Raw genomic sequence first — 9,601 nt, 5'->3', positions numbered from 1 at the left:
GCAAACCCCCCCCCCCCCGCTGTATATATTTTTTCTAATTCTAACCACTTTTTCCTAAATTTGATAATCTTGATTCTCCGATTCTCGGACTAAATGGTCCTCTTCCAGTTCCGCCTAATCGAGGACTACAATCCCCTCGCACTTCACCAACTCGAGGGCTATACACCTTATCGGAAAACCGTGGGCTCTGAATGCTCCCGAATTCCTTTGATGATGTCGCATCAGAACTTTGTACTCTGGGGCTGCACATGCGTTTTATCTCCCCTCTGCTACGAGTGATGATCCCGTCTAAAATTTCTCCATCATCTGCAAATGAAGCTGCCCTGCTCATCTCTGCCTCCTGATATCAAACAATCAATCAAACATGCAGGAAACATAAGTTGCCATGAGTAACTGATTGACCCCTCGTTGTGCCTGTCGAAAACTTCAGTTACATTAAAATTACAACAGGACTGTATAGTTGAATGCACATGATCGACAAACGACATATGCTTATGTAATAACACTATAATTGCTTTCTTTGTTTTGTCAAATATTAATGTGAATCAGATATTAAGGCAATAAAAGCTACCGACTTAAAACTACTTGTAAGGAGGGAGAATAAAAAGCTTACAGTTGCTAGACTGAATGATAAAGCGGGAATTTCTTCATATTCTGCTGCATCCAAATCCTGAAGGTGCACTGCTTTGAAAAACTTGGGCAAAATGTATTGTCTCACAGGAACCAAAAGCATGATCATCAAAGGGAAAAGAACTCCAGCAATTGGAATCCACGTAATACCAAAACAGACGAGCAAATAAGCAGTCTGGAAAATTGTGAATATCGCAATTGTCTTGAAAGGTACGCTTTCCACAAAACTGGTATGGTACTCCTCCAGCAATCTGAAAAGGTAAAAAAACGAGGAGGCAAAAGAATAGAGTTTAGTTATTTGCCAAGAAAATCAGAGAGACGGATGAGATAAAAACAAGGGAGAAGAAAGTGGTCCCAGGTGGCTACTTGTATCTCCGGCTTGGAGCAGTGAACAGCAGTAAGATGCGCTCCCAGAACTGATTACCCGGTAAGCTCTCAATGGCCATAAATGCAAAATAACCCCATAGTACTGAGGTTGGGATCTTCTTAATGAAAGGCATGGCTGCAACACATCCTCCCACCATTATAGCTTGAAGCAGATTACTGAGCCGCTGTTCTTTCACCTCAACTGGTAATAAATCATCAATCTCCTTCTCAATGTCAAATACTGTCTCATCTACTGGGGCATCAATATTTCCCATGCTTGCCGCCATCTGAATTGTTGACTCTTTCAACTCCTTTAATCCCTGCCCACGCAACATGCCAACGAGTGCAGGCATTTTAATAGTGAGCCCATACTAATCAATCATATTTCAGAGAAAAACATTTAAGAACCACGATTATTTTGCTGCCAAAAGGTTATGCATAAATTATCTCAAGATGATTTCAGTTTCTCGAAACTTCCTACACCTTTGGTTGCTATTTGCCATCTTAAATTCCTAGGCTGCCGGATTCACAACTATGATACTTACAATTGGAGACAATTTGATCATCAACAGTAATCTTTTGATGTATGTAGTATCTACAAAACAATAAACAAGTGGAAATACCCGAGCAGAAGGTTCTTGGTAAATTAACGGGGTCTGCATATGTTGATAAGCTTCTTGCATGCTGTCGTACACTTGCCCTAGACTTGCATCCTTACCCATACATTTGCGTGCTGTTGCCACAAGTCGATTACGAAGTATCTGCACATGACATACAAGAACTAGTGTGAAAAAACTAAGCATTTGTCAGTGGATTGGTGCATATGAATGTCCATGTGATCAAGTGTTTTCAATTTTTTCATTATTTATCTCTGGGAATTTTAAGGATGCTCATGCTGGTGGCAAACATGAACTATCAATCAGAGGCCGAGGAATGGAAATGCAGAATAATACAGTCAGTCGCATAGTTGAGATGTATACTTGGTGCTTCAGTGTTGCTAAACTCTTAGTATGCATTGGAGATTGTGGAATGACACCATTTGACGGAGGAATTCCAATAAGACCACACAGTATGACCTGCCACAAAATTTTCAATATTTACCAATTCCCTACTTTTGTCATCTAGAAGCAAAGTAAATCAAAAGGGGTGGTGAGCAGGAGAGCAGAATTCTTATGTACCATAAATCCCAAGAGAAGTAGATCATAGTGGAAAGAAGGTGGTTTTCTCAAATTAAATTCTCTCTGTTGAGCAAGCTGAGATGCTACACTGTGGTCGAAATAATACAGGACTGCAATCATTGTTGCTGGAATGAAAGCTCCAATTATATAAAGAAATGGCACCTTTAGCATATCCTGTTGAGTTGACAAAATAGAATGTTAATACGACTTTTGTGTCTAGAAGATGGGAAAACTGCAAATTCTATCGATTAGTCATGCCTTCATGACAGTCCAGTTCTCAAATGCGCCTGGTGACCATGGATTGGGGCTAAAAAGACGCCTTGGGATTCCTTTTGGAATACTTCCTGATGGTATATAAGAAACAGCAGTCCAGACCAAAACCATCAAAGGCACACCATAATCTGCTATAAAGCCTCGAAGCCATCCTATAAAAAGTAACGGTAATAATTTCAGTGACTCGGTGATTTTGATATTTTGGTGTTGGATATACAGACATGAAGTTGGGTGACTGGAAGTTTCACTCAAAGTTCAATGTTCTTACCAGAACCATAGCGCCAAGACCTAGCTTTTCTGCTCCTTAATCCAGCTAGCAGAAGTCCAAATGATAGTACCAAAGCAAACATCCCATTCGCAAATCTCCATGAAGGTTGAAACTCAACTGACTTTGGATTCTCTCTCCTAGGTATACCAAACTCATTGACAAGTCCCTAACAAACCCCCATATAAATCAAAAACTTCAGCAAAACTGTAGGAGGCATTGTATAAATAAATCAACAATTGAAAAACTAAATCTTTTGCAAGTTATGTTATTGTTTTTCTAAATTCTTAGTCACGTTAGAATTAAAGTAATTTTAGTCAATTCTGTTGCTCAGCTGATAACATAGAAGGACAAAGAAAGAAAAAAGATTGGTTTCCTCACTTTTACAGCTTCCTGCATGAAAAGCATGGCAATCAGAAGGCCAAATAATTCCCCTGCTACACGAGTAAATCTACTAATAATCGAGCAAGCTCCTAAGATAGACAGCAGAAAGAGCAAGATAGCAGTCCATACACACACCCTGCCCATCAGAGTAACCATTAAGTGCTAACACAAGGCAGGCACACCTAAAACTAATAAAGGCCTCAAACGTTGATTCAGGAGAAGAAAATAATGATCCAATCTGCAGCCAGGAGAGTAGACAATACCATCCACTCCATGCTAAGAAGAGCTTTGATCCCAGATCAGGTATGTTTTTAGCAAAATTGAACATAAACGTATACATAATTACAGTTGGCTCTGCCACTCCAAGGATCAGCAAAGGCTGACCCCCAATAATGGAGTGAATAATTCCACATAATGCAGTTGAAACCAAGGTCTGAACAGCTGTGAGAACCCCATCTGTCAATAAAAGGAAGCAAGAACATGATAAATACGCTACCAGACAGATGTATGAAGAGAGTTCGCTATAAAATTGGAGCATAATGGTTTACCTGTATCTCTATCCAACTGCTCTCCAAATGAAATGACTGGAATTGCTGATGCGAAAAATATATACGTGGTCGGAGCCAAAATCCTAAAACAAATTTGAGTAAGAATCCGAGCTAGCACCGTTATTTTAAGACAAAATTCAGCAAAAAGAAAAAACTAGCAATTGAAACAGCCCGGAACTTTCACACTGGACCCTGTCTAAAGCACAATCCTACAGTATGATTTGAATATTATAGTTGATCCTTCATGCCAATAGATACCTGAAGCCCGCCTTGAAACCACCAGTCCAGTCCTGCTTGTAACACTTCAATCTCCCTTGAAGATCATTCTTGATTCCGCGAAATGGCACGAAGCTCTCTTCCATGACCTCTTCTATGACCAAGGCAGTAAATCACCTCCTTTTGCTTTAACTATGTGCCCGAAACACGAAGCTTTCGACAAAGAAGTTGCTTTTACGGTTGTGTTTCAGATGCAAATAATGTTCGCTTGATTTGTAGGCCTATAGACAACCTGAGGATTTTTACCCAAAGATAACATAATAAGCGGGATCAACTTGATCATTGCGAAGTTGTTAGATGAATGTGGTAGGTCATCTTAATCATACAAATCTATCACTACGACACGAGACAGTCAAATCTGTGCACTTGAAGCACAACAAAGAATCAAAAAACAAAACAGCGCTACATCAATGAAAACTGAGTATAGATGTGTTACCCAGGTAGCCAGACAAGCCACAAATGCGTGAATCTAAAATGATAGGCATTTACTAAAAACTTGCCATTTTATGAGAACTCAATATTTACCTTGAAACAATGTTGAATCTTGGACACAGAGAAGTGCAGGAAGGAAAGCTCCGAATATAAAGACCTGGAAAGGGAACACTGTGGATTTGATGCTGGTAGTGATGGGGGTCAAAAGGGAGTGAAAAGGGCATTGCTACGCAGCAAAAATACAAACATAGAACTTGTATATAATAAACAACCCTGAGAAAAGAAGAGACTTTCTACAGATAAATAAATAGTGCGATTGATGTAAACTGAAGGGACCCAAAGTAGATGCAATGTGGAATATTTACCAACTCAAAAGAAATGAAAATGCAAGGGAAAAAAGGAAGAAGCAGCTTTTGGCTTAGCTTTCAATGTGAGAGAGAGAACCGATGAAGGGTTGCTTTTTCATGTGTCTGTATGCATGTATTGTTATATGTCTGCTTCTGTGACTGTGAAAGAGAGTGTGCCAGTCCATGACAAGCTGGCTACAAAGAAGCATCCAAGTAGCTTCACTGATCTCTACGGTGATGTCCATTTTCAAAGCTTTTCCTTGTGCGGGTGTGTATATTTTTGTGAGCTTAGCTGATAGCATGTTAGAATAATTTATTCTCAAATTAATAAACAAATACATCCTTGTGCATATTCGTATCATTATTGGAGCACAGATTGCGGAGTGGTTTAATTGAAAATTAAACTCTGTACCACAATCTTTTATGAATTGTACCTTGACTCTCTATGCATGCATGTCGGATACACACTAACATCTCACAAGCGGTGTTAATTCATAATTATAATACTTGAGTTTTGCTTGTTAAGTTGTCATTCTAGAACAATATTATTATTATTATTATTATTATTATTATTATTATTATTATTATTATTATTATTATTATTATTATTATTATTATTATTATTATTATTATTATTATTAACAACAACTAAAGCAGGGGGGGTAAACAGCGTAACTATTTTTACTGATCTCAAAGTTTACTATGAATTATAATAGTTAATCTAAAAAGAATTAATTGATCTTAAAAATTACTTTTTACATGAATCATTTTAAACCCAAATTAAAGTTAAATTGTATTTAATTTTTTTATAAGGGTTAAATTAAAAGATAAAGAACTAGAATGATAAAAAAGGATTAAATAAATGCTAGGGCTACAATTTATTTGAAACGTTTTTTTTTAATCTTTTATCTTTTTAAGTTACGAGATAAATAATCCATTTAATTTTTTAAAAATATATTTTGATATTAATCTTTATTTTTTCTTTTTTAGTTAGTTTTAGGTGAACAAAAAAGAAGATAGTTGGATTCCAGTTTAGAAAAAAAAGTTATAGATAAGTAAGATTTTGACCATCAAAATGATTAATTGTTTTATTAAAATATTTTATACGATAAGAAGGTTTAAGATTATATGCTTTCTACCTTTAAAACACCTAAAAAATAGATATACCTTTAAGAAAATTTTAATTTTTGGTTAATTTTCAAGTTTTGAAGTGTCTATTTTTTCTTTTTTAGGTTGAGGATTGATTTAACAAGGTTTATAATGTGTCTTGGGTTAAAATTACCTTTAAAATGGGTTTTGGGTAGAAAAAAATCATATTTTTTTTACCATGCCAATAGTTGAATTCTAAGATTTTTATGAATTTTTTTTCTAATTAACTGAAACAGATAATATGTCACCCACCTTAATAAACTTAAAAAAAGGCTTATGCGTGTCTTTTTTAACTTGTCCAATGGCTAAGTCTGACTTATTAGGCTTAACAATACTTAGCTTTGTTTATATATATACACACACACATACACATACATATCAATGATTTTTTTACATGTTTTTTTGTCACACTAGTAGTCAAATTCTAAGATTGTTATGCATTATTTTTTTTTATTTTCAATCAATTGGCGCGAATGATGCATCATCCACCCTAATAAAGTTTTTTCAAAAAAAGAGAGAGGCTCGTGTGCACTTTTCTTAACTCGGCCAAGAGTTAGGTTTGGCTTCTCAGGGCTAGTAGTGCTTAACCTTTTTTTTTAAAAAATAATTTTTTTATATTAATAGCTTTTTTTATATTTTTTTAAATAATATTTTAATTAATATGTTTTATCAATTATTTTTTTTGGTTTTTCAGCTTTTGTTTAATAACAATTACTTTTTAGTTATACTAGACGTGTTTAATTTTTATGAAGTTAGTATGATTTATTTGTAATTTATTTGTATGTTTTATATAAATTAAATATTTATTTTTTATAATAATTTTAATATATACAACCTTGTATAATATTTTTTTTTTATTTTGTCCAATAAATTTTATTTGTGTCAATATCTATTGCAAATTGATTTTCTCATAAAAATTTATTAAATATAATTAGATACATAACCTGTATTGCAAAATTAAATATCTTGATCTTCATTGATCTCTTGATTTTTCTAATTATATTTTTTCTATTGTTAATTACTTTTATTTATTTACACAATAATTTGTGATTTATTTAATTGGTTGTGTGCATAATTTTTTCAAGTGACATTTATGATTTTTCATATTAAAAAATACGTTGAAAAAATCTATATATGTTCAAGGTTTTTTTTCAATTATGTATTAGCGTTTTTAATTTGATCCTTATTTTTATATTTTTTTTGTCTCGACTTTTCTATAAAATTTTTATTATTTTTAATTTAAATTAACAGTGTATCAATTTTTTATTTATTTTGGCCCTTGTTAATCGAGTTTTCTAATATATATATATATATATATATATATATATTATTGTCTCTTTTTTTTCCACTTGATTCAAATAAAACCAACTTATTTAGTTGGTCAAATTTATAATTCGAGTTATTAATTTTTTATAATTTTTTAAAATATATTAATAACATTTAAATATTTTTTTTAAAAAAATAATGCAGATTCGCGTATAGGCAATCAAGAAGTTTCTTTAAACACACCAAATTATTATATGATATTCTGATTAAAATTTAATTTAGACATACAAAAATTGATCGAGAGTGAGTCAAGGCGGAAAAAAAACATGTTCACACGTCAAAGGATATGAATGTAAATCTTTTAGTACTATCTTTTTTTTTTATTATTAATATGGATGTCCGGGTCAGCTTGCGTGCACCACGACTAATCCCACGGCCCACTGAACATTCGGCAAGCCCGATGAACAGGTAAGGCACCGCGGGGGTGACAAGCATACCACACAAAAAGGACTCGATAAAGACACGAAGAAAACAACTCTCCAGCCCTACTCCCACTAGGACTCGAACCAAAGTTCGAAGGAAGGAGAGTTGCACCAACACCACTGAGCCACAACCTGATAGGTCTTTTAGTACTATCTTAATCAAGCTAAAAGTTGTGGAAGATGCTACGCCTCACTTTTCACGAGTTAAGTATAATCGAGTACCTGTAAATAATCAAAATAAATTAACTTATCTCCAGAGTATTAAATAATTTCTCAGCCAAAGTTTATCAAGTGTAGCTTAGTAGTATTTTATTTCAAACAATATTTTGTCCTCTCACCAATCTTTCCATATTATCTACTTGTTTTTCTGGCATTTTTCATTTCCTAAACAAAAATAAAATAAATAATAAATAATATGAAATGGATAAAAGGATAAGAGTAAAGTTGTATTTATAAATATAGAGATTGAATATACAGTTTATGAACCATGAGGACTAATTAATAAACCTTGATAAACTACCAGAACTAAGTTATAATTACACCGGTCCTGAGAGGGAAGAAATGTTGACCATGAAAAACATGTTGATGGCATTTCTTCTAACAAAACCCGTTTCTTGTTCAACAAAAAGAAAAGAAAACAATTTACTCGGAGTGGAGAGGTTTGAAGAAGAAATTTTGGTATTTGTACACCCGTATGGCTGGCATTACATATACATCCAAAAAGAAACATGACTTGTAAATGATAACAAAATGTATATCCTTAGCGGGGTCATGATGATAGACAGCGGTGATATGATTTGAAAAAAGTCATGATATGATACAAATTTGACGTGTTAGGTTCATTTCATCTCTTCACACTAAATTCTCGGGGACCTTAATCTCGACGTTCACTTTACCAAGGAAGAGATTAGATTCCGATTTCAGACAGTGGAAAAGTATTTAAAACGTTGTGTGCACAAACTCGGGCCTACAAGAACGCACTCCCCTGCAGAATTTGAGCCCTTGAGCCATAGTGACAATCATGGTACAATCAAGGGGGGAAAACATGAAAAACCAAATATAACTGCCAAAGAAGAAGTCGGTAAAAGAAAGCAAATACAGCAATTCCGTGTTGATGTTCTTGCATTAGGTCAGCCGAGGAGTATTTGATTGAGCATTTGTCCAAAACAGAAATCATTAGAAGTGAACATTTTGTCCCATCCTTTGGTATTTTTTGTTTCTCACAAAACTCGAACCTCACTCAATACTTTAAGGTTTTGAATCATGACAAAGCCTTTCTGGTGAAAAAGACAAACTCATATCATCCAAGAAGGCTGTTTCATTTTGTCCGAATCAAGCAATAGGCTGAAGAGTAGGCCCTTCTTTTATTGGTAGGTAGCTGTGGCCATTGAATCTGAGAGGCTAAAACGCATGCTCCTCCGTGGGCCTTGACGAGTGTCAAGTGTACCTAACCTCCCAGCGTCACTTGTGAAATTAATTACAGCCCTTTCTCTCTCTCTGATCCACTACTTCCCTGAGCTGCCGACTTGTTGGGTTTTACTGTCCCAAGTTGGAATCTCAGAAGTTCAAATCACCACATGCTCCATATGAGTTCCACACTAGGTGCCCTTGGTCAGAAAGAACCAAGCGATAAAAGAAAGACAATTGTTGCATATCCAATCACTAACAGCAAAAGCCTTCTACACGATAACAGCTACAAACTTGCGGAGAAAGATAACAACTCTATCTATAGATAATTAGAGATGAGTAAGGTAGTAAAATGCATTGATCATTTCGGGTGAAAAAAAAAACATGAAGAGTTTCCAAGATTTATAAGATATCTCGTGAAAAAAATCCACAAGAATAATTATTTTATTTTTCGTGGGTGAAAACACGATGCTGGTGGCACCATTCAGATTGTTTGATGCTGCCAGCAAACACCTCGTAAAAATGACATATCACAAAAATACGTTTGCTCTTGGTGAACAGAGAGCTTGGGAACAAACCATCAGCTACATCATGACCA

At 34.7% G+C, this 9,601-nt stretch overlaps 1 protein-coding gene across 1 annotated transcript; it reads right to left on the bottom strand.

Moving 5' to 3' along the window:
• Positions 1-35: 35 nt before the first annotated feature.
• On the bottom strand, positions 36-4,869 carry LOC105121994 (probable boron transporter 2). Its single transcript, XM_011020891.1, has 13 exons — positions 4,446-4,869; positions 3,903-4,152; positions 3,645-3,727; positions 3,360-3,552; positions 3,094-3,232; positions 2,716-2,881; positions 2,433-2,599; positions 2,175-2,348; positions 1,977-2,072; positions 1,620-1,757; positions 997-1,316; positions 614-881; positions 36-340 (listed from the first exon to the last, which is right to left on the bottom strand). The coding sequence occupies exons 2-13, from the start codon at positions 4,004-4,006 to the stop codon at positions 41-43; spliced, it is 2,148 nt and encodes a 715-aa protein (XP_011019193.1). The 5' UTR covers positions 4,007-4,152; positions 4,446-4,869; the 3' UTR covers positions 36-40.
• Positions 4,870-9,601: the final 4,732 nt, after the last annotated feature.

Source organism: Populus euphratica, unplaced genomic scaffold (assembly GCF_000495115.2).
Source record: "Populus euphratica unplaced genomic scaffold, PopEup_1.0 scaffold1.1, whole genome shotgun sequence".
NCBI lineage: Eukaryota > Viridiplantae > Streptophyta > Magnoliopsida > Malpighiales > Salicaceae > Populus > Populus euphratica.
Note: the sequence above shows the minus strand (reverse complement) of the source record. Positions and strands in the feature narration are given on the sequence as shown.